We start from the raw sequence: 24,523 nt of genomic DNA, 5'->3' as shown, positions 1-24,523 counted from the left end.
GGACCCATATTTGCTAGGATTCTTATAGTTACTGAGACTAAACTAACTGCATGGTAGAATTTTTTCAGCTATGGGATTCAGGTAAGTCTTCTACCATAAAGAAATCTTACAGGTCTCTTCATGAGAAGAGCTAATTAGTACTCACTCACCTGCTATTCAATACTTTTAAGATTTCAAAGATGATGAGCTCAAACATGGTGCACGAAAATGCGAAAGTCACAGAGAAGATCACCTGTACCACATATTGACGTACCTATTAAAAGTCAAATACAGAATACAAGTCATGTCCTTGTGCGAAATATTGAATTGATAATCTTCTGGTCACAAGTCTGACAAAGAAGAAATTCTTAAATCACTGGAAACAGGGCAATAGCAACTTTCTTGGAGCTAAAGAAACAGATGGAAGTAGGTAGTATTTCTAAATCATGACGCACTTTTATCATCATCTTGTGGATGGAGAATTTAAAGCACAAGATGAAGTGACAGGGTCAGAAGTAGCACTTGGAATTCATGATGCACACTGATCAAAAAAATGGACAGATGTACACATATATGTAGGTTCATACTAAAAGGGTTTCTTCAACACTCTGCAGGCCTTGGACCAGTTTTGGAACCTCCCCTGGGAGGCCTTCTTGAGCAAAGCAGAATCTCTAGAATCCTGGGCTCTTTCAGACAACAACCCCAAACTCCCTGGGGGAGGTTTAACGGTGAACATCCTAGAAATGATCTAAAATTAGTCCACAGCCATTGAGCTTACTACTAAATGAGGATTAATTAGGAAATGTCCAGTCTAAGCTGGTGCTTCTATGAATTCAAGACTTAAGAACCAGATCAGCCTTAGCATTTTGGTATTAACTTAGGATGTAAGATTGGTCATTAACACTGAAGGTCAGATACCCAAACTAATGGGAACATTTATGAGACGTAAGTTAAATTCTCTTCCAAAAAGTATCTGCTATTGTTCTGTATACTGATATTACTAAGACATGACAGTTCTTGCTCCTAGGCTACATATGACTCGCTTTAAAAAAAAAAAAATCAACTAAACTTAAATCATATTCTCCAATTTAAGAATTATATAGTACTCATTTGGCCAAAACTCCCTATCTTGGAAGTGAACATGACCTTTCTTGAACAGAGGCATTTTACTCGCCCATTTTAAAACAATCTAAATACATAGAGTAGTATAACCAAAATGATATCTTCTTACTTCATAGTCCTTAAACAGTTGGCGCATGAAGAAAAGCCATCCAAATCCAAAGAAAAGTATCTGGAGGAGAAAGAAAATCGAATTGTCAATATACGTCATGTTTTGAGAAATGCCTAATACAGACTATTTTATGATAAAAGGTCTGCTAAACAGACAATTAACTTATCTCAGAGATTAAAGACAAGATCCACTTATGTCAAGTCCATAACATTGGGAGAGGATGTTAAAATGCTCTTCAATTTTTGAAGTTATCCATGTTTTAGAACATTGTTTAAGTTAGGCAAAAATAAAATATTTTTTCCTGTAATCTTATGATTACCATTTTAGCCAGAGATGCTGGCAAACAAAAACAGAAACCAGTGATACTTGCTTCTTATATTAGATCCCTGTTTGCAAGTATCTCGAAAAACCAAAACTTTATGGGAAAGGAGTTAAAATAAAAAAAAAAAAAAGGTAGAAAAACTGGTTTTTTAATGTCTTTTCTCTCGTGGAGCTTTCTTAGCCTCTCCGCAATCCTGCCTAATCCACATAAAGTGGTTTTCATCTCAGTATAAAGCCAAGAGATTGAAGGATCCCACTTCAATGGTTTCAGTTTTGGTTCAAGCTGGCATCAGAGATCGTAGCCACAAGACAGCCCTGTTCAGTGCTCCAAAAGCTGGTCTGTTTTTCACTGGTGAACAGAACCTTTGCTACATACACACACTGATACAACTCCCCTTTTTTTTTTTAAACAGTTTATTTTTCTTAAAGTGATCTTTACATCCTACATGGGGCTTGAACTCACGACCCAGATACCAAGAGTCAGATGCTCTACTGGCTTAGCCAACAGGTGCCCCATAACCCCTCTTATATGGGTTAAGAACTTTAAGAATAAAATTCTTTTATGCCTTCCCACCAACTTCAGAAGGAAGTGTGAACTCTTGAGCATGGTTTAGAAGACTCCTCCAGCCTCTTGTTGTGTCACTCCTACCCACCAAACTCACATTTTCAGCCACATGAAACTGCTTATGGTTCTTTGGACACAATATTCTTCTTTCATATCAAGATTTCTATGGACATTGTCCTCTGACCGGAACTTCTCTCTAGTCCTTACAGGTCTTAATTCTTAGAACCTCTGGAAGGCTGGCTCTGACCTCTTAACGGTAAGTTGCTCTTTTTATATAATCCTATTCTACCCTGTATTTCCAAAGGACTTGCCACACAGTTTTGTAATGTCTAATTTAATCACACTTTCTTAGACATTAGACTGTAAGCTCCGTGACGACAAGGATGTTTGAATGTCAATCTGTATTTTCAGCACCCTGTACAATGCCTGGCACATGGCAGACTCTCCATTAAAGTCTGCTGAACGGATAGATGGTCCATAGTGAAAGGTGGTTTGTTCTTGAACACTAAGCCTCAATTTTTTGGTGACAACTTCAATGTGCTGTGCTAAGTGCTGGGGATACAAAGATGAGTAAGACAGTCACCACCCTCAAGGAGTTTGAAGTATAAGTGGTGAAGACACTAAGTAAGTAATTACAATGTCACATGGGACGTGCGAGGAAAGAAATATACACATATGTAAAAGAATATGGAAGAGGGAGATCATGTAAGGAGTTAGGGTGGATTTTCTGGGGAATATCTTAGTTGAAGAAGGTTTTAATTCAGGGTTAAAACCTGTATCATGTGCAAATTTGGGGATTATATGTATTTTTCTAGGCAGAGGTTCTAAGGTATTTATCACATAGTCCAAGGTTTCTACCACCCCTAAACTATTAAACGACTACTCTCTTAAAGGATGAAAAAAAGCAATATGCAGGTAAAAGACAGGGGATGGAGGTAGGAAGACTGGGCTTTCCTTCCACGTAGGAAAGAATAGGAGGACAGGCACAGAAGTGAGAAAATAGCATGGTATATACATGGGAGTATCCTGGGAATATACATGGGTATATACAACACATGATTGGGTGCTGCCGGAAGATAAAATTCAGAGAAGGAAGCAGTTAAAAATGAGACTTAGGAGGAGCAGGAGACCAATGAGTCAGAGTCCTAAAGGCTACCCGAAGGAGCTTGTAGTCTATAGGTGATGAGTCCTATTTTAATAGGGCAAAGACATGGCCCGGTTTGTTTTATATGGAGCACTTTGGTGGCCACGTGGATTTGAAGGAAACAACACTGTAGAAAGAGAAAGTTTATAGAAGGTTGCTGCAGCAGTCCAGATGATAGATGATAAAGGCCTGAATGAAGACACTGGTTGCTCGAGAGGAGGCAATCGATTTGAGTACTTAGAAGGTTAAATCTGCAGGGAGGAATAAAGCTTGACTTGTCTGGAATACACAATGAAGATTGAGGCCACCCAACTTATATAAAGAATATTGGATAAATAAAAGGTCTGGGAACTAGGCTGGGATATTAGGAGAGGAGTTCACTTGCTAAGTGCCTGAGGGCCATCCAGGTCAACACAGAAGAGATTATAAAGGCAGAGCTCAGATACACCTGAGTTAAAACCATCTAAGTATGTGAGATCACCCAGGAATAGTATGTACAGTGAGAAGAGCAACATGGCAAGAAGAAACGGTGGAGGGTAGGAATGGGGAGAAGAGAGCAGGAGGGAGACAGAGAAAGAGTGGACAGAGACTAGACACCAGGAGAGTGGAGTATCCTGAAACCAAGGGAACAGAGTTTGAAGGAGTGTTAAATGAAGCAGAGGGACAATAAAACCAGGACTGAATATTGTTCAAAGGATTTGGTTAACTTGAAGGTCAATGCTGACCTTAAGGAAAACAGTTTGAATAGTGAAATGGGGGCAGGAACCAGACTGCAGGTGGGCTGGGGGTGAAAAGGGTAAGGCAAGGGAGACAATGAACACAAATTAACCTAGCGAGAGCCAAGAATGAGAAATACCAACAGCATTTTTCACAAAACCAGAATAATACTAAAATTTGTTTGGAATCACAAAAGACCTTGAACAGCCAAAACAATCTTGAGAAAGAAGAACAAAGCTAGAGGTATCACAATTCCACATTTCAAGATAGACTACAAAGCTGTAGTAATCAACACGGTATGGTACCAGTACGAAAACAGACATATAGATCAATAGAACAGAATACAGAGCCCTGAAATAAACCCTAGCTTATATGGTCAATTAATCTACGACATAGGAGGCAAGAATATACAGTGGGGAAAAGCCAGACTCTTCAATAAACGGTGCTGGGAAAACTGGACAGCCATATGCAAAAGAATGAAACTGGACCACTTTCATATACCCTACACAAAAATAAACTCAAAATGGATTAAAGACCTAAATTTGAGACTGAGATTATTAAACTCCTAGAAGAAAACACAGGCAGTAATCTTTGACATTGGCCTTAGCAACATTTATCTAGATAGGTCTCCTCAGGCAAAGGAAACAAAAATCAAAATAAACTATTGGGACCACATCAAAAAAAGATTTTGGACAGCAAAGGAAACCACGAACAAAACAAAAAGACAACCTACTGAATGGGAGCAGATATTTGCAAATGATAAATCTGATAAGGGGTTGATATCCAAAATATGTAAGTAATTTATACAAGTCAACATCCGAAAGGCAAATAATCCAATTAAAAATGGGCAGAAGACCTGAATGGACATTTTCCCAAAGAAAACATACAGACATGTGCCAACAGACACATGAAAAAATGCTCAACCTCACTAATCATCAAGGAAATGCAATTTTTTTTAAGGGAAATGCAAATTAAAACCACAACAAGATATCACCTTATACTTGTAAGAATGGCTACTGTTAAAAAGACAAGAAATAACAAGTGATGGCAAGGATGTGGAGGAAAAGGAACCCTTCTTGTGCACTATTGCTGGGAAAGTAAATTGTGTAAAATGGTATGGAGGTTCCTTAAAAAATTAAAAACAGAAATTCCATAGGATCCATTAATTCTACTATTGGGTATTTACCCAAAGAAAACAAAAACACTAATTCAAAGATATATGCACTCCCATGTTTATTGCAGCATTATTTACAAACCCCAGGATCCACAGATAGATGAATGGATAAAGAAGATGTGGTGCGCGCGCGCGCGCGCGCGCGCGCGCGCACACACACACACACACACACACACACACACACACACACACACTGTGGAATGTTATGCAGCCATAAAAAGGACGAGATCTTGCCATTTGCGACAACACATATAGACCTAGAGGGTATGAGGCTAAGTGAAATTAAGTCAGAGAAAGACAAATACCATATGATTTCACTTATATGTGGAATCCGAAAAAACAAGACAAACAAAAAGCAGAAACAGACCCATAAATTCATAGAACAAACTAAAGCCTGCCAGATAGGAGGGAGTGGGGGGATGCACTGGATGGGTGACGGGGAATGGGAAATACAGGCTTCCGGTTATGGAACGACTGTCACAGGGATGAAGATACGGCCGAGGGAATATAGCCAATGGTACTGTGATAGCAATGCATGGTGACAGATGGTAGCACAGCAGAACTCCCAGACTGGTGCAATCACCATGCTCTCTTTTGTACACCTGAAACCAAAGTAACATTATGTATCAACTATACTTCAATTAAAAAAACAACACAAAAAAATTCTGACTGCTCAAAAAAGGCTGGAAAAGAGAAAACATTAGATAGTAGCCTAAGGACAAATGTGGGGAAAGAGAAAGTTTATAGGTCAAGGGGAAGAGAGGAGTAGAGTAAGGGGATAAACACGCGAGAAGGAACTGATGGGACACTAGAGGAGGAGTTGTTGCATCTGGTATTTCCATCTTGGCCACAAGCAGTTTTGCTGCAAACATTCTGCTGTGTAACTAATATGCCATAAGGCAGTTTTGCTGTAAAAGACAACAGCAAGTTATCAGTTTGGCTCATTTCTCCATCGATGCAATACCTCCATTTTTATATTATATATAAATATATATAATTCATATATATAGCCCTCAGAATGGTCTATACAGTGACACAGTTTTGTACCCACACTGACTGTAGAACCTTGATCCATCCATCGGCGGATATGTGGCCGTGCACCAAGAACAAATAACAGTGAGGAAGGCATTCAGGGTTCAATGAAAAGATCAGTTATAAATATACATCCCGGTATTTGGAAACTGACAAATGAAAGAAGAAATTTTAGAGGAAAAACAAAAATATGTAATACCAAATGAGGAGACGAATCAACAAGCAAAAAAAAAAAAAAAAAAAAACCCAAAAAACACGTATAATGCTATGAATGAAATACTGAAGATAGTGCTTAGGGTACAATCCACAAAATGAAATCATTTATTTGCCTAGTATTGCCAAGTGTGCTATGTTACACATTTTGGATGTATTCAAATATTTTATATCTCACAATAAGCTCTATTTAATTTTGTTAGCCATTTTTCATGTTTTATGATGTCCTTTTATTTTTTTATTTTTTTTTATGATGTCCTTTTAAATGAATGTCCCGTTTTATTTTTGTAAGTTTATCTTTTACAGCAAAATTGCCTTACGGTCAATCAATTATGTGGTGAAAATACTTGTGGCAAAGATGCATATAGGGAAACTGAATTGAAGGTATTAATGATTTATTGTGATTAGCGGCAACTATCCTTTATTGACCATGTACTATATTCCAGGAACTCTAAATTCTTAGCATTGTAATCTCATGAAATCATAAAAACCTACGGTATGTGTCATTATCCTCATTTCACAGAAACCTGAGGTTTACAGAAGTTAATTCATTTAGTAATTGTCAAAATCAGGATTGAACCTGAAGTCTGTGACTGATTCCAAACCTTGTGCTTTTAACCACAATAAAGCTGCTCTAAGATCAAAGGCACAGGTAGAGAGGATGTCCTTAAAAAGGAGCAGCGGGCACCTTTTTTTTCTGACCAGGGAGGAAAGCAGCTGGAAATGGTTGTAGACATACATTAACTGCTTAGATTAAGACCTACGGTGTAGAAGGAGATCAGATCTTTTTTCCTCACTTTTATTGATACAGTGGGAGGCAAGGTTATCTGCCAAGAGTTTAAGAGATGAGGCTGGAAAAGGGGCTTTGAGGACTGACAAAGATTCAGAAATGATGAGGGGAATGGAACAAACACCTGGTTAAAGTCAAGAAAAAGAACTATTTCAGACTTCATGTTATCATTTATTTATTTTAAGTAGGCTCCACACCCAACATGGGACTCGAACTCACGACCCTGAGATCAAGAGTTGCATGCTCTATCGACTGAGCTAGTCAGGCTCCCCGAAACTTCATTTTAAATAAATCTTTCAGGTCATACAAAACAGGAAAAAATGAGGAAGAGGTATTTCTAAGGTAACTAATATTTACTAGGCCTCTATGCATCAGCAGCTGATTTAGATGCTGGGGAATACAGCATAGAACAAGAAAGAGAAAATCCAGAACCTCAAGAAGTTTATATCTAACAAACACACAAATAATAGTGATAGAGGCTAAGAAGAAAATAAACAGGAAAATGAGACAGAAGGTGGCTGGAATGGGTGCTATTGTGATGGGGTAGGGAGTCAGGAAAAGTCTTTCTAAAGTGACATTTTTACTGATACCAAAATAATGAAGTAGCCACATAAAAAATGGACAGACAACAGTCTACACAAATGATTCTTTGGTCTTAGTTCCTCGTTTATAAAGAGCATTAAATATTTAATATTGCATATGAATGCATGTGTGAAAGTATATGATGTAAAATATCAGAAAGCCACTTTCTTGCTTCAATTTATCAATTATATCCGTGTTAAAAATCTTAAAGGCTACAATGCAATGCCAATTTCTTCACTCACTTTTTTTAAAAATTGAGTAAAAAAAAAATTGAGTAAAGAAAAAAAAATGCTACTGAAATATTGTCATTTTTCTTGAGTTGGTAGTAGAGCTAAAAATAAACCTGAATTGTCACAAAGGGACAATTAGAAAAGCCTAAGAAAAGTTAGAAAAGAGAATTATAGGTCCAGATTTTTGTGCATCAATGTATTTGAATATTATGCAACCAATAAACCAATTATGAAAACCATATAAAGAATAGTGAATTTTAAAATAAAAAGTTATAGTGGGGCGCCTGGGTGGCTCAGTCGGTTGAGCATCCAACTTCAGCTCAGGTCATGATCTCATGGTCCGTGAGTTCGAGCCCCGTGTAGGGCTCTGTGCTGTCAGTTCAGAGCCTGGAGCCTGCTTCAGATTCTGTGTCTCCCTCTCTCTCTGCCCCTCCCCCACTCGCGTTCTGTCTCTATCAAAAAAATGAATAAACGTTAAAAAAATTTTTTTAAATAAAAAGTTATCTTATTAGGGCATTCCTCATTTCATAATTTCCGAAATGTTGTAATTAAAGTTTTTCAAGAGACAAGGACGATGCTCCATTCCAAAGACAGAACCATTAGGATGAAGCAATAGGAAAACTGGATCAAAGATTCAGTTTCCCTTAAACCCTCAAAAGGAACTGGTTCTGTCGTTTGGCACTTGAAAAAAAAAAAAAGAAAATATACTCTAAACGCTGGGAGATGACGGGGGGGGGGGGATCGATAATTAAGATAATCTGAGCTTCTACAAGATAATCTGAGCTTCTACAAATATTAACAGCTGGCCGGCAAATAATTGTGTTTAGTGCTTGCACTTAGAGGGAGAGGGAATTCAGCTTTGAACAAGACAGGACCTCAAAAATTAAATTAATAAACAAAACATAAATATCAGTGCTACCAAGAAAACAGAGTGGCTTAGCGAATGAAAGCTGGTAAAAGCAAGAGACCCCCTAGACACAGCTTCTATAGAGCAGGAGTTAGTGTTTTATTTGTGTTTGTACCCTCGGAGCTTTATACAATGGTCAAGTCTGCTGACTGTACGAATGAAGGTGCCCGATCGGTAAGAAAGGAGCGTCGGGAAAAGATCCGAAGAGCGTGTGCAGCAGAAAGAGGATTAAACAATGAGGTGTTGGTGCACAAACGAAACCTTCCACAGTACTTTTAAGATCTCTTAGCTGACCGCGGCAAATTCCTCCAAACCCGGATTCAGGATTTGACAACTAACCAGCAAGGTCCCCACGTGTCCCCAGAAGCCGGCTCCGATTGGCTTGCTGCGCACTCCGCGCCCGGAACCACACTCTTCCCCGAGCCATGGGTCAGCAGCGCGGTCCAGAAGCTTCGGGGCGCTTTGGGGACCGCTCCTTTCTCGCGGCACCGGCTCGGAGCACCGAAGCCGCCTAACTCCCTCCAAAAGTGGACGAGGAAGCGGGGAGATGGAGGCTGGGTGGGGGCACGGACGGCCGCAGGACGCCTCCCCACTACGAGGGCGAGGGAACCGGACGCAGCAAATCCTACACCCTCCCCGAGCTCTGAGAACCGATGAGGCGGGCCCAGGCCGCGGAAGAGGAGAGCGAGACCCCGGGCCAAGTCGGCATCACCGAAGCCCCGAGAAGATTCGCAAAAGAGGCTCGAGGGTCCCGGGGCGGGAGGCAGTAGCTCACCTGGGAGGTAATCATGATACTGGAGTCGATCAGGAAACTCATGGCGAAGTGTAGGGAGGCCTAGTGCCCCCGATTCCCCCTCCCCGTGTCCGCAGCGAGCTTGGGCCACTGGCCCTCTCACACAGGCGGCCTTCGCCCCGGGTCCACCCGCGGGACCGCAGCTCGCCAGCCCGACGCCATCAAGCTGCGCCCCAGTCAGCCAATCCGTGGCTCTATCCAGAGCTTCCCGCCCCGGGCCGAGGGTGGGCGGGGCGAACGCAAGGCGCTTGGAAGCCAAGGGGGCGGGGCCAGGGAGGGGCCGTTCTGGGGGCGGGGCTTAATAGAGAGGGCCTGTTTAAAAGGAGCGAAATAGAATTAGGAAGTCTGAAAATCCAAAAGCTGATGTATTGCAAGGTAGCATTTAATTTGTGAGGCTGAAGATGGGGGCGGGGGAGGGGGAGCCTGAGCTAACATCTTTTTTTAAGTGGTAATTCCATTTTCTAATGGTCATGGCTAATAAGATGAAGTTAATGATTATAATGAGTTAGGTGATAATTCAGGCATCGTGTTTTAGATGTTACAACTTATACTTGGCTATACAAACAACTGCATCATTACAAGTGAGGAAGAGTGGAAAGGCAGATGATATTTTTAGCATATATAACTAGTCAAGTAATTTCTGATGTAATAACAAAAAAAAAAGCACACCGTGTATAACAAGAGAGTGAGAATCTCATTGTACTTGGTACCCATCAGCCCACACATTGAGTACTGCGCTCTTTGTACCACTCTTTAAGTGGAACAGAAATGAATCGGAGCATGCTCAGAGGTGAGCCTGATGGAAGGAACTGAAGTAAGGAGACTCAGGAACATGATAGCTGTCTTCTTGTGAAAAGAATGGGTAGAATTGATATGGCCCCTGGAGATAGATGTAAGACAAAGGACTGGAAGTTAAATGAAGCTTGATTTAATTCAAAACAAGGAATAATTCTTTAAGGGTCTGAAGATGAGTTATTTCGGGAAATGGCTTGAAGTTGCTCAACTATAGACTGAATCACTGCTTCATCCATCCAATACTCATTTCATGAAGGCCTCACTGCCCTGAGGCTTATCCTATCCCACTAGGGCTCTAGCTAGTTCTCGTAGTTCTTGTAGTGTCCTAGCACTAGAAGCGGGCTCCAGCTGATGGCAATGGCCCGGTGTGGGAAGAGCTACAGTCAATACCCTGAAGCAGTCTTGAGTACACCTGGCATTGAGGACTTGAGCGTTTAGAGTACTGTAATCTGAGACTCACACATTTATTACACACAGGGGAAGGTGTCTCTCTTTCTTGGAGTTGAACTCTGCCTTTCTAAGCAGCCCAAACTACCTGTCAAATGTCCAATCCCTTATCCAGAAGGCTAGGGAACAGTGGGAGTAGCCCTACTATGGGAGAGTCAAACCAGATACCTTTGTGTCCTTGGCTACAGCTCTCAGGGATGCAGGTAGATACCAGCACAGAGGCTACTGTGTAGGCATTTACCTTACACGTGATAAATTGGAATCTCACCTAACCGAGATTCAAGGCAGTGTAATAGTGCAGAATTCTGGGAGAGTATATTAAGGCAAACAGTTTACCTTGGTGGCTTACTGGGATGTATGGTGGGGATCAGGGTCTCAGTGAACTTGGCATAGCAGAGAAAGGTATGCAGTCCCACTGGCCCCAGCCCTGTGCAAAGCTTTGAATGGCACCATTCAGGATTTTCTCCCTTGTAATACCGGTTTCCAGGTCAAGGACGGGCCTGGGTGACCCAGAGAACTACTACCCCTTGCTTTTGATTGCAGAATGTCTCCAGAAACCTTCATACTAGATTAATATCCACTTGACTCACCTCTCAAAGCATTGGGAGGGATGGGTGAAACTGAGAGGCATGAGTTTTTGCTTTCTTGTCCTCACCTTAGCTTCTCTTTCCCATTAGAGCTATTACCAATCCCCATGACCAACAGTGACCTCTGAGAGGGAGGGAGAGCTCTCCTCTCAACCCCTCAAGACCAAGTGCACAAACCCTTCCCTTCTATGTATCTCAGTGGAGTCTAAGGTACAGCATTTAACAATAAAACTATGCTAGTCATATGTCACAAGATGATGACAATAATTACATCACATAGAATAACATATTTATCATGGTGATAATAACCAATACTTACCAAGTGTTTACTATGTGCCAGATACTATTCTTAGATCTGATAATAACTCATTCACTCCCTGACTTACTCCTGACTTGCCTCTATATGGCAGACACCATTGTTCTGTTTCTTTGGAAGCATATTGAGCACATTGGCACTTATTGGATACCAGGCCTAAGAGAGTGAGGCTCAGGCAGAGAAAGGAGTTCCTTTTTCTTTCTATTCCAAGCAAGAATCTTTCTCTTTTCAGCATTTGACATTGAAATATCCATTTTCTTCACAGGAAGCCTCATCTCCTATGGACAGGGTGGGATCCTACCCTATGTCCACAACTGGACAAGAATGTGGAAACGTAACTATTCATTAGCAGTACACAAACAACAGCAGGAATTGTTTTCTTATACTTCTAAGTTTGTAGGATTATGTCTTTATTCTTGCAAATCAAAATTTGTCTAGATTTTTTTCCCCCTGGTACATGATGAATTCCTTTCAACTTGTGTTTTCAGGTCTTTTATCAGCTTATTAAGGAAGTTTCCTCCCATTACATCTTTGATGCTTATGGTTCTCTTGTCCTGACTCTCCTTCAGGAGGATGCATATTTATGTGTTGGATTTCTATTGCCTTCTCTCCATATCTATTATCTCCTCTGTGATAATTTTCATGCCTTTGTTCCTTCTCTTGGCATTCTGGGAGAATTCCTGATATCGATTCTTTACAATACTGATTTGGCTTTATGTGTTGCTACTTCTGTTCTTTATTCTTAAATCCTGTTGTGGCTTTGCTTACTGACCGACAGCTCCTTTTCCAATTCAATGTACTATCTTACTATCTTCTGTTTCATCTCTTGCTTTACAGAGCCCATGTTTTCTTTAATTTTTTTTGAGAGCACAAAACAAATTTTAAGCTTACTTTTATTTTTTAAGTAAATTGAAATTACACTATTCTTTTACTCTTGGTGTCCACTGTTGGTTTTCTTCTTGTGTCTCTGAGACCTTTCATAGACTCCAGGTGGTTAGCCATCTCTTTATTGTTATTTTCCTTGTCTCTTACTCATCTGTAAAGATGAGAGTCCCATCTGGCCCAGTATACACGTAGAACTTAACTAGACACAGTAATTAGCTCAAAGGATTTTTAAAAAGTCAAGAAGAAGGGTCTTTGACTACTGGATAAGTATCTAAAAAATATTTAAAGGGGGGCTCCTGGGTGGCTCAGTAGGTGGGGCATCCGACTTCGGCTCAGGTTATGATCTCACAGTTTGTGAGTTCATGCCCCACGTTGGGCTCTGTGCTGACAGCTCAGAGCCTGGAGCCTGCTTCAGATTCTGTGTCTCCCTCTCTCTATCCCCCTCCCCTGCTCATGCTCTGTCTCTATCTCTCTCTCAAAAATAAATAAACATTAAAAAAATTTTTAAAAATATTTAAAGGAAAGGCAATTAGTTGGTAATGAAAAAAAGATACAAAGTTGTCCTAGAAATTACGGCTTCAGTCTGATACAATCATGAAAAAAGATATTGGAGAAAGTTGAAGTTCTGATCTGAGAGACATTAGAGATGTCCATATTTATCATAATCCCATAAGTAAATCCCTTGTCATTGTGTCTGCCTTCAAGACATGATTGAGGATTTTTGGGTCACATTATATTCTTTTGGTTCGGCTCACTTATATTTATTTGATCTCATCCATTTTCTGGAGGTTTTATTAGTCTAACTCAATTCTGGAGATGCTTTGTTCTTTCTTCTATCTATATAGGTCCAGCCATATAGGTTCTTTCTTCCAGCTATATAGGTCATCTATAAAGATGATAACTATAGTAAGTGAGAAAGATAGAAAAATGTCCCTGGAAAACCTGGATGAATTAGAAAAACTGAACAGTGTTCAGGAAAGCTGAGCATTAGAGAGCGGAAAAGCCCCTCAAAACTCTGTCCTAGCCAAAGGAGTCATGACCAGACACTATCATTGGCTAAGGGCTTCCCTCATGGTGCAATCCGGAATTAGCATTTTTGTTACCGTCTATTCAAATCCTGCCTACTTCCAAGAGCATTTGGAGCAGATTAAACCACATATCATATGTACAATGAAAGCATTAAAACAAAGGAAAAGGAACCACACTTGATGTCTTTACCTCAAATCTTGCTCCTCTCTAGTTCATTCTTTCCACAGGAGTTGGAACAGTCTGAGGGAAAGTGACCAATAAAAATATGGTGGAAGTAATGGAATGTGACTTCTAAGGTTAGGTCATAAAAGACATGGAAATGTTTGCCTTGATCTCTTGGTTCACTTGCCCAAGGGGAAATCAGCCACCAACTCACAAGACCCTCAAGTAGACCCAAGAGCAACCAACCTGCCAGCACTAACTTGCTAGTCATGTAATCATGTGAGTGAGTGGGTCTGACCACCCCAACCGCAGGCCCCATCAAATTCTGACTGCAACATCATGAGAGACCCCAAGCTGCTCCAGAATTCCTGACCTGCAGAAACTGTGAGAGATGATAGATGGTCATCGTTGTTATAAGGCACTAAATTCTGGCAAGATTTGTCACTCAGCAACAGATAACTGATACATAAATCATCACAGGTGACATTTTTACTAAATATGTGCATGGCATAGCCTGGAGTTCTATCCTTGTAGCCTTTGATTTTCATTTCTTTACCACTCACTGTTCAACTGATAAGCCAAAGCAACAGATTTTAGATTTTTGTTATAACTGCATCTAACCTCAGTTTCTATAAATATACAAGGTATTGCTAGATCCTATATGAGATAAATCTTGAGCTATCAGAGGACTAACACAATAAAGTTTATTTTTATTTAACTCAAAGTTCAAAAGTCCAAATAGAAACTGGTAGGGATGGGAGGCCCTCTGATCTACAATCATTCAAAGACTCTGACTGCCATCTTCAACATAAGGCTTCCAAGTTTGCTCTGGGTGATGATATCCAGCAATTCATATGAAAATCTCCGCCACCACCCTCCTTCCTTTATTTATGATACAGCAAGCCTGCCTGCCTTCAAGCCTAGAACTCCTGGAACCTTTAGGGAATCTTTCTCAGATACACTCCTATGTAGTGTCAGCTTCCAGTACATCCCTTTGGTGATGGGAGCATTTGCCAATTATTTCCTTCCCGCCTCGGGAGATGTCTCAGTCCTCATTCATGCGTTCACCAAACATTACTATGTTCTAGGCCCCGCGCTAAGTACTGAATATTCAGAGATCTATAGGATGAAATCTCTATCCTAAAGTTGCTTGCAGTCAGAAGAGAGAAAAGCAAGAGAGAAAACAACTTGATAAATGCTATGGTAGAAGTGCACACAGGTATCAAGGGATCACAGACAAGGGAGCAACTAACACTGTTTTGGGAAGTTTGTGGAAATTTGATAAAGAAGGAGACAACTGAGCTGAATGTTGAAGGGTGAGAAGGAGCTGACCATGGAGAAAAAGGTAGGCCAGGACAGAGTCCTGAAACATCACGGAATTCATTCGTCACCATGGGCTAGGCCTGTCTATACTGGGAACTGGCCAATGGTCCCAGAAGGCTAGGACACATACACATGGGTGGGTGTGGGAGATGAGGCTACCAAGGTGGTATTGACTGCAAACAATAGAGACAATTTTGGCCATGTTAAATGAAACAAACAAACAAAACTCTGGGGTAGTTCTGCAAACTAAAGGAAGGCGAACGAACAGGATCTGGAAAAAGTGGAACCAAGCATGGTCCAGAAATCTAGGTAATTAGGAACTCACTGTGAGTCTGTTCAGCGGCTTTTGTCACGATGAATGAAGTCCAACCAGGTTGCATTTCTCTGTTACTCCACTCAACATCTGCATTCCAGGGAGGGAAGGTTGGCCCATTTGGATCAAAAAAACCCTGACCCTTGACCAGGGTAAGTCAGATAGGCATTACTTAAGAGTTCTACCAAGTTCCTCCAACTGAGGAAGTTATTATAGGAGAAGGAAGAATAGATTTGGGCAGGTAAGAACAGATGTCTTATCTGGGTGGGTTGAGGTCACTTATGAAGGCTTTGTAAGCTGCTTTGAGGAACGTAGAATTTATTGGGTATGTAATGAAGAATGGGAGGATTTTAGCAGAGAAGTGACATGGTAAATCCCAGGCAGAATCTTTTGGCCAATTTAAGTTATCTATTTTTATCTGTAATGAGTAACCTTAACTCTTCCCACAGTTCTCAGAGACACAGAAGAGTGTCTTTTGCCTCTTCCCATAAGGCCAAACAAGTATACTTTTTGATTTTTCCTGACATTTGTGTAGAGAAAGAGAAGGAACAAAGTGACCAAATCTTAACGGAAAAGGAGAGTTTTCATGTTCTTTCTGAATCAGAGTCTCCTCCATTCTACTCAGTAGTGAGCTAGAACTAACTACGTATACTGGCCCGAAAGAATCATTTGCTAAATTTCCTGGACTTTTGTAAGCCAGTTGCTAGATACAGTCATTATTAACAATTAAACTACATAAACTTAAAGAAAATGTGAGACACAAGGGAATAAATAGTCAAAGCTCATCGCTTCTTAATTATTTGACTATTAGCTACGCTAACAGGGTTATTGGTATCTATTATAAGGTGGAAATCTTTTATAATGTTGTGCAACTATACATCTTTCCCCAGCTCTGTTTTCAGTGACATTTTGTTGGAAGCCTGAAATTAGTGGGGAATGGTTGGAGAATTTACACAGAGGAAATTGGCAAATGCTATAAACCAGGGCTTCTTCACCTTGCAGAGAGCGGTTTGTGAAGTGTTTACCAGAATACAACTGCCCCCTCCCAAAACCCCAGTCCTCTTCTTCCCCAACCCCTCAATTCCAAAGGAAGGTAACCACGAACTGGGGCAGTCTCTTCACAGTCTAGCTTGGTTGACAAGTCAAAAGAAAAAAAAACAAAGATGGCGAAAAGTCAAGTTAGTTTTATTTGTTTTGTAACAGTCTAACACGTGACTATTAGCTCTAACATAAGGATGTGGAGGGTTGGAGAATTCAGGACCCAATCCCAAGAATGCCTTTCTCCCTTGCCGGAGATGTCCCCCAGGAAATTTGTTAGGAATATGCTCCTTAGCTGAGTCTTTACTAACCCTGTTTCCTAGGTGGAACGTTTTGCAGAAAAAGGCAATGGAGCCATCAATTTTTCCTTCCAGGAAACTTCATGTGATTCTTCCAGAATTCTTTGTCTGCCCTAGAGAAAGAGCTTCCAGAAGGAAGTGGGGCTAGAGCTAACAGTATGTCCCACTGCTGCCTTGGTGGTCGACTTTGGGAGCTGCAGTGTCTAGGGCAGTGGAGACTGACTTGTCTTCATTAAAGTCTTCTTTTGTCTAACTGCTGAACCTCGAGTTTCGTTTCCTTTTTCTCCTCCCTTCCCAGTTACATATTTAGTTATAGTACAATGATTACAAGAAGGGAAAGTCTCCCTATTTCAGTATCACTTCTAGGCACACACTGACTTTGTTTTACAGATTGGATTTACGCTTACAGGAGTTTTCCATCCAACCAGGCAAACCCTTTTGCATCTAAATGTTGCTAACTTGGGTTGTGTGGTCATTTGCACACAGTATGCATCGAGGAATAATTCGGGGTGGGGGGGAGGGGAGGAGTGGGGTGGGCTATGCTGTGTGGGTGGTAGCTTCTTTTTCACCCTGAGCATGACTTAACCACCCTCCCTAGGAGCTCATGGAGAGCAGCTGCCCACACTAGCCTTGCCCCAGGCCTTCCACATGGCTTAAACTGCAGAGTTCCTGCACATAGCTCCGCCAGTATCCAGGGGCTCTCTTCTGCTATGAGTCAGAGACTCCGGTCTCAGGGGCTGGCACATCTCTACACATGAGCCCTGGGAAGCTGACCACCTCCTGTAGCACCACCTTGAGCATTGAATTCTCGCACGATTAAAAACGTGCTCTTTTCACAGTGTAATTCTTAGGAATTCAGGACGACAGAAACATTGCCCATCCCCTCCCCACCGCCCACCCCCCCCACCCCCCCCCATTTACTTCCTTCACTTTACTTATTAGCTGACTTTTTGTCGGGATCTTAGTCAACAATCTATGCCGGATTTGAAAGTGGTGACTGTCCTTGCTTCACTATGCATTTTACAATAAGGACTTCTGACAAATTTGAACAAGGCCGTCTTCCCTTTCCTTGATTTCCAAATTAGTGAATTTAAAAAAAAACACCCACGTATTTCTTCTAGTATGCTCATGGTGTTTTCTGGGTATCAATTCACTTGTTCTATCTTGTGAAGGAGGGGTAAAATTTGTTACCCCCCCCCCCCCAGTTGACTGAGGGAAAATCGTCATATGGAGCAGGTAAGTGACATCTTGGGGTCCTGGGGCAGCCAACACTTCTGACTTGACCTTCATTGTTCTTTGTGGGTAAATCTTATCCCCAGGTCACAGTGACCCTCAGGAATATTTGTCTGATTCTGTGTGGGAGATGTCACCTGTGTGGCAAGTTGCAGTGTCACCGTGAAAAGCAGATAGGCCTTTTTATGATGCCCCAAATGCTAGGCCTAGGGATTACAGAGCCAGGTTTGAAATTTCCGAACTGAACTTTGAGTTACTCTGTCCCTCCCTGTCACAGATCTCCCCTGATGGAGGAGGTGTTATAGCTGCTGTTAAGTGATTGGCCTTTTTCCTCTGGAGCAGGCTGTACTTTGGATATCCAGCTGTTCACTGATTCTTTTTATCAGTAGGTCTACATGCCCTAAGGATTTTAGTCTAACAAGGGAAGGACCCAGAGTAGGATTTAAAGCTGGACATACTGGAGCCCAGGGGGGGATTATAATCCTGAGTCGGTCATAATTATTTGCCTCCAGATACTGAGGGATCCAGCTGTACAACGTTAAGGGCCTCCACGGACACAGAGCTGCCTGCAAATGGAACCTGGGACCTCTTCCAGAGGATGAAAATAATTGCCAATCTGTCCCCAGTCGTTTCTCAAGGTCAAAGAGCCTCAGGTTCCTACTAAACATATGGGGGTCCAGATTCTGTTTTGAGCCTTCACTGAGAAAACTGATCTCCAGAGTGTCTATTCCACATTGGAAAAACTCTCACTAGGTAAATGCAAAGCAGGTTGAGGGGGGGGGGGATGGAAACCACCCATCTCCCTTCCTTCCCAGTCTCCCTGCTGCTAGAGGAATCTTTCAGGGAGTGGTGACACTGGGCGGGGTGGGGGGGGGGGCGCTCCAGGCTTGGCGGCCAACTCGTTAATCCTTAATGATACCCCTGGAGGTAGGTTGGTGGCAAATACCATCTCTAGTTTGTAGACAGAAAACCAAGAGACACAGAGGTTAAGGGATGACAACAGCACAGCTACTAAATGGCAGAAATAGAAAAAAAAAAAAAAAAAATCCTGGTCCCTTGATGTCTGTGTCTATTTCTGCCCCCAAATAGTCTTCCTCTTTTATCGGGGAGACTAAGAGGGAAAATGGCAACTTCCCTGGTGGCGGGGTCGGTACAGACAGTGAGGCAGGATCCTGCTTCATCCCGGGAAATGTACTCACTCGCAGGCTCAGGCCAAGACAAGGAGGCCTGCAGCCTTCACCCCTGCACCAGCAGTTTTCACTTAGAGCAGGGTGAATTCTCTTTTTCGGATGAGGTCCTTGTGGAGATAGACACTCCGTTCTGGTGATGATCAAGCTGTTCTTAGGCTCTGAGTTCATATCTTCTTAAAATGAGTGTGCAGGAGCAAAACTGTAGGAGCAATGGTGCAGCCATTGGGGTGAGCGCAGTGGCGCAGTGTCTGTTCCCAGGCCCCGGGGCATGTGACTTGTCTCACCTTAGGGAAGTTCTGGGTGGAGCGGTGTTGATTGCCAGGGGAAGAGTCAAGCAGTAGCCAGAAAGTCACATGTCTCTGAGATAAATACACCTCTTCTATTCAACTATCCACTGCCTGATACATTCTTTCACTGAAAGTTTGTCACTGTGGATTAACCTAGGTAAAATATATTTTAAGCTGTCTCTTTGAAAATGTAAAAGTTCCCCGGAGTATTTATCAAACAACCATACCTTAGAACGAATTTAATTTCCAGACCACTTTGTTTTAGAATGGGACACCACGGAATGGGAGGGGAGGAATAGTTTGGGAGGAGGCTCTCTCTGCTCTGGAAAAGTGTATCTAGAAGGAATATCTTAAAAGGAAGGGGATAATCAGAGGGGCAGCAAAAGGGAATTCCTTACTCCAGGATGGGGCTGGCTGGGGGAAGACAGAATTAAGGCAGTTTTCTGGGTACTTCTTTCGGGTTCCCTGGTGGTCCCATGTCCAGATCTCTGCCGTGTCATTTTGGTTTCTATCCCTCGAAGCATAGCTTTGGTTCAGATAAACCATTCTGGTTATCACTGTGTCCCTCAGCTCTGGGAATTGATTGGCTCTAGGTGAAATTGCTTCCTGTGGGAAATATGTACTTGTACTTGAGGGTTTCCCCAAACTGGACTGCATGTTTGAGGAGTGTTGGTTGTAAGGGTCAAGGGTAGGAGAACTTTGAGATTCTTCTTGTTCCCTTTACGCCTCTGTGTCCCTTCTAGGGAGGAGGCCTGGCCTGGGACCAGACTTTGAGATTCTGGCTGTTTGAGCTCCCACTTGGTAAGAGGCTCTCCCTAGTACCGCCGTGATGGTCCTCCTTGTGCACATCTTATGTCTGGGCAAGGCCTGAGAGCTGACTCTCCTCAAGACGGGCCAGCAGACAGTTTATCTGCTGGCTCAGAACTGGGCTTACCTCCAGCCCCTGATAGGAAGGAGGCGTGGCTCTCAGGGTGAGCACTGATATTGGCAGAGGAGAGGAAAGAAGGGCACGTTCTTTCTTCAGGGAAGAAGACTGCGACCAGACCTCCAGGCCTTTTCAGCTCAGGGAGAGGGTCTGGGGCCTTGCTCTCTTTCCCTGATGGTGCCCCGGACAGAATTCCCACCAATTCAAGGGGTATAATCGCATCAGAAACCAGGGGCTACGGTGACCTGAGAGAGAGGTCAGTGAGAATACTGGGTATCTCCTGGGCTGATGACTTTACCCGGACACTCCAAATTGGTGAAATGAGATTTGGGCGCCCTAGACACAAGTTGAGACCATAAGTAACATGACCAATTCCACGGGAAAGCCGGGCTCACTAGTGTAGGCTCACCTTGCACATTGGTGCCCCATAGGTTAAATCTGGCTGGCACACATTTTGCTTGGCCCACATGGCATGTTTAAATTTTAGCTGGCAATATTAAAGAGGTTGGACATTTCACCGAGAAGTTTGGGCTTCTGGATTCTGTGGAAAACTCTGAAATTTCTGTGGTAACACTGCCCGGTAATCAGTGCCTGGCACTGAGCGACAGCTGCCCTCTGCCCTCCCCCGCCAATCTTCACACCCCTAGAACGTCCCATGGCATTAGAACAGGCCCACCCCACCGATTTAAAGCACCTGCCTGCATCCTGTAGGCATGTGAGTTTGGGCCCCCTGATACTTGGTCACACGGCGTCCGCTAGGGAAGTGCTGGGGTGATAAAGTCTGGCTGAGCCAGCGGGCTTGAGTCATGGCTGGTAAACAGCTGTGAGGCAACCACAGTTCTGATCGGAAGGATTCCGATGGAGAAACGGGGGCGAAAGCAGAGTTCCCCACTGCAGCTGGGGTAGAGGGGCAGGGCAGTCATTTGAGACTAGGAACTTTGAGGGGACAGTGGGTTTATCTTGGTGGCCCTTTTATATGGGAAAGCTGGTTTCCTAATTGAACAGCAAAGTACCGTACCCCTGCAGTACCTGTCCAACCAGGGGTGGGTGGGAGGGGAGGGACAGAAGACTCCAATCATGGTGGCATCCTTTACGTTTCATCTTGCCCTAGGTCAGCTCAGGGGTTTTCTTCTCTCTCTTTCTTCGGCAACACTTCACACGGTTAGATCGTCGGACCTGGCGCGGCTGCTGGTCTTGCTCAGCCTGCTCAGGGGTCTGGTGTCATCCCTGCTCAGGTCGGGACACAGTGAAGGCGACTTCTCCACGGGCAGCCCTTGCTTGGCTACCTTCTCAGCCTGCAGCTCGTCCTTCTCACCCTCCTTCCCGACCTCGGGAGTCTCCACTTTCTCCCCCTCCAGCACTGCCAGGGTCTCCTGCCCTTCCGTGCTCACTCTCTCGGCTTCCTGCCTCTTGTCTCCCACCTCCGGTTCCGCCCCCTCCTCCACGGGCTGCTCTCCCCCCTCTCCCTCCTGGGCTCCCACCTGAGCGTAGGAAGGCAGTGTCTCTTGGTAAGCCCGGGACAGGTCCCCCAGGGGCCCGGGGCCCATCTTCTCCTCGAACTGCGCGAAAGGCTTGGCAGAGAGGGGGCTGGTCTCCACCATCCCGACCTCGGTCAGAGGGAAATAGTGGGACACGATTTTCTCTTCTTCCAGCAGCTGGTAGCCCTTGGCTTTCTGGATGGAGGAGACAGCGATGGAGTGCAGGGACTTCTCGGGGATCTCCCCCAGGGGCTGCTCCACGGGCCTCTTGAAGGCCGACCGGATTCTCTTCAGGCCCAGGTGGCTCATCTCCAGAATGTTGAGGAAGAGGGACACGGAGGCCACAGACAGCATGAACAGGATGAAGATGGTCTTCTCCGTGGGCCGCGACACGAAGCAGTCCACCACGTTGGGGCAGGGCCACCTGCTGCAGCGGTAGAGGGGCAGGATCCGGAACCCGTAGAGGAAGTAGTGGCCCACGACGAAGCCCACCTCGAAGAGGGTCTTGAAGATGATGTGGCAGATGTAGGTCCTCAGCAGGGTCCCCTCCAGCCGGAACTTCTTGGTGCCTTTGCTGCTGTTGCTGCCCTTCTTGACGCTGCCCTGGTCGGCGGCTAGGGGCGCCCTGTCGCCGCCCTCGGCCGCCCCCTGCTGGCACAGCTCGTCGGCCTCGCGCTCCTTGCGCTTCTCCTGCATGCGCACGTGGTGCACGGCGTGGCCCACGTACACGAGCGACGGCGTGGACACGAAGATGATCTGCAGCACCCACAGGCGGATGTGCGAGATGGGGAAGGCCTCATCGTAGCACACGTTCTCGCAGCCTGGCTGCTGGGTGTTGCACACGAAGTCGGACTGCTCGTCCCCCCACACGAACTCGGCCGCCGTGCCCAGGATGAGGATCCGGAAGATGAAGAGCACCGTGAGCCAGACCCTGCCGATGACCGTGGAGTGCTCGTTCACCTCCTCCAAGATGTTCCCCAGGAAACTCCAGTCGCCCATGTCTCACCCACCTGGAGGAGGCAGAAGGCAAGAGCTGAGCGGCCGCGGGGCACCCCCGAGCGAGGCTGTCTGTGCCAACCCTCGGGGTCCCTCTCCTTTCTGAGTTAACTGCCACAGTCCGCGCGTGAGCTGCGCCCATGCAGCGCTCTTAGCGCAGACGGTGAGGCCGGGGGGGGGGGGGGGGGGGGGGGGGGGGGGGAGGGGGGAAGCGGCCTGAAGGATCGGCTTCCACTAGCTTCCTCATCTGTAAAATGGGTTGAACGCTAACACCTGTTCTCAGTCACTGTGCAAGCAAGCGGTGGTCTGCAAGGGTACGGGAGGCAATAGGTATGGAATTCCTCGAGTTCCACCCCAAATAAGGGTTTGCGGTTGACCATAGATAGAAACCCCATGGTTTCATGGATTTAAATCGAGACCACAAGCTTGAACTAAGCCTCAAGACGCATAACCCTTAAAGAATACCCCACCCCACGGGGGTGCGGGCCCCCAACACAATTCTAGGGTGTGTGAGATGGTCTGTAGCCACCTTACTTTTCACCGTGTGGGGATGTGTAATGATCGGGCGTTTGAAGTGGAAGGAAAGGAACACTTTTTGAACGTCTCCTTTGCGGCAGACTTTTGACATTACATTATTCCATTTAATTTGATTATGCTGGACTCTAATCTCCACGAGGATAAGGACCACGCCTGTTTTATTTACTGCTACGTGCTCAGTGCCTGCCACGGGGCCCAGCACGTAGTGAAAACTCAAAAGGTATTTAACCCGTCTGGTTTGATGAGAAAACAGAAGATCAGAGAGGTTAAATAAACTAAGATCAGACAGCTAAGTAGCAGGAGTTTTGTCCTCCTGGTCCCAAAGCCTGACTTCTTTCCACCACTCTGTGGAGATAACATTGCTTTCGATCAAAACTACGCAACTCCTGTACTCACAATTTATGTTTCTTCTGTCTCTGGGTTGAGATTTGGAAACCATTCTTAATAGCTTCACAAATTGAGAGCAATATTTTTTTATATTATTGGTATAACCCTTTTACATCCAAAGGATGGGGAGAGGGCTTCAGGGAGGAATCATGTTACAGGGTGAGGAAGGTCCACGGAGACACTTTTAGTGTCCCACTGAGTAAAAAAGGTTTTAGGGTCTGTACCATGTGGCTATTTTAATACAACTAAAAATTTGTTGGAAAAAAATGCCATTAAACATGATAGCATATAATGCCCCTAGCAGCAGCAACGACTAATGCACATGGGATCGAACTGACAGGGTGATGTGTGCAAACTGGGGCATTCATCCACTGCAACCCTGGGCTAACCTATGAAGGACTACAATCAGAACTTCCATTTGGGGGCGTCTGGCTGGCACAGTCCAGGGAGCGTGGAACTCTTGATCTTGGACTCATGGGTTCGAACCCCACGTTGGCCATAGAGATTATTTAAATAAATACATAAATAAAAAAACTTAAAGAAAGAAAAAAAAAACCCTTCTACCTCAACCTGTGGCAGATATTCCTCCAGCTTGCACATCTCTAGAGTTGCAGTGTT

General features: G+C 44.0%; 2 protein-coding genes across 4 annotated transcripts in view; both read right to left on the bottom strand.

The window, feature by feature from the left end:
* LOC102964283 (Golgi pH regulator) overlaps positions 1-9,873 on the bottom strand; it is a 59,234-nt gene extending 49,361 nt beyond the window's left edge. For both annotated transcript variants that reach the window (XM_007092565.3, XM_042993955.1), the window contains exons 1-3: positions 9,661-9,873; positions 1,211-1,270; positions 150-253 (exon numbers count right to left, since the gene is read on the bottom strand). In XM_007092565.3, the coding sequence (XP_007092627.1) occupies positions 150-253; positions 1,211-1,270; positions 9,661-9,702 (206 nt within the window). In that variant the 5' untranslated portion in view covers positions 9,703-9,873. The remainder of the gene's footprint in view (positions 1-149; positions 254-1,210; positions 1,271-9,660) is intronic.
* Positions 9,874-17,798: 7,925 nt separating this feature from the next.
* On the bottom strand, positions 17,799-23,078 carry GJA8 (gap junction protein alpha 8). 2 transcript variants are annotated; one of them, XM_042993950.1, is made up of 2 exons: positions 21,989-23,078; positions 17,799-21,734 (listed from the first exon to the last, which is right to left on the bottom strand). In XM_042993950.1, the coding sequence occupies exons 1-2, from the start codon at positions 22,982-22,984 to the stop codon at positions 21,729-21,731; spliced, it is 1,002 nt and encodes a 333-aa protein (XP_042849884.1). In that variant the 5' UTR covers positions 22,985-23,078; the 3' UTR covers positions 17,799-21,728. The 2 variants fall into 2 exon arrangements, with proteins under 2 accessions (XP_042849884.1, XP_042849883.1); XM_042993949.1 differs by having other exon boundaries at positions 17,799-23,078.
* Positions 23,079-24,523: the final 1,445 nt, after the last annotated feature.

This window comes from Panthera tigris, chromosome C1 (genome assembly GCF_018350195.1).
Source record: "Panthera tigris isolate Pti1 chromosome C1, P.tigris_Pti1_mat1.1, whole genome shotgun sequence".
Classification (NCBI taxonomy): domain Eukaryota; kingdom Metazoa; phylum Chordata; class Mammalia; order Carnivora; family Felidae; genus Panthera; species Panthera tigris.
This window is presented reverse-complemented; position numbering and strand designations above follow the sequence as displayed.

Bases quoted from the DNA above. Each gene is read 5' to 3' on its own strand.
- GJA8 (XM_042993949.1), bottom strand. From the start codon at position 22,984: ATGGGCGACTGGAGTTTCCTGGGGAACATCTTGGAGGAGGTGAACGAG.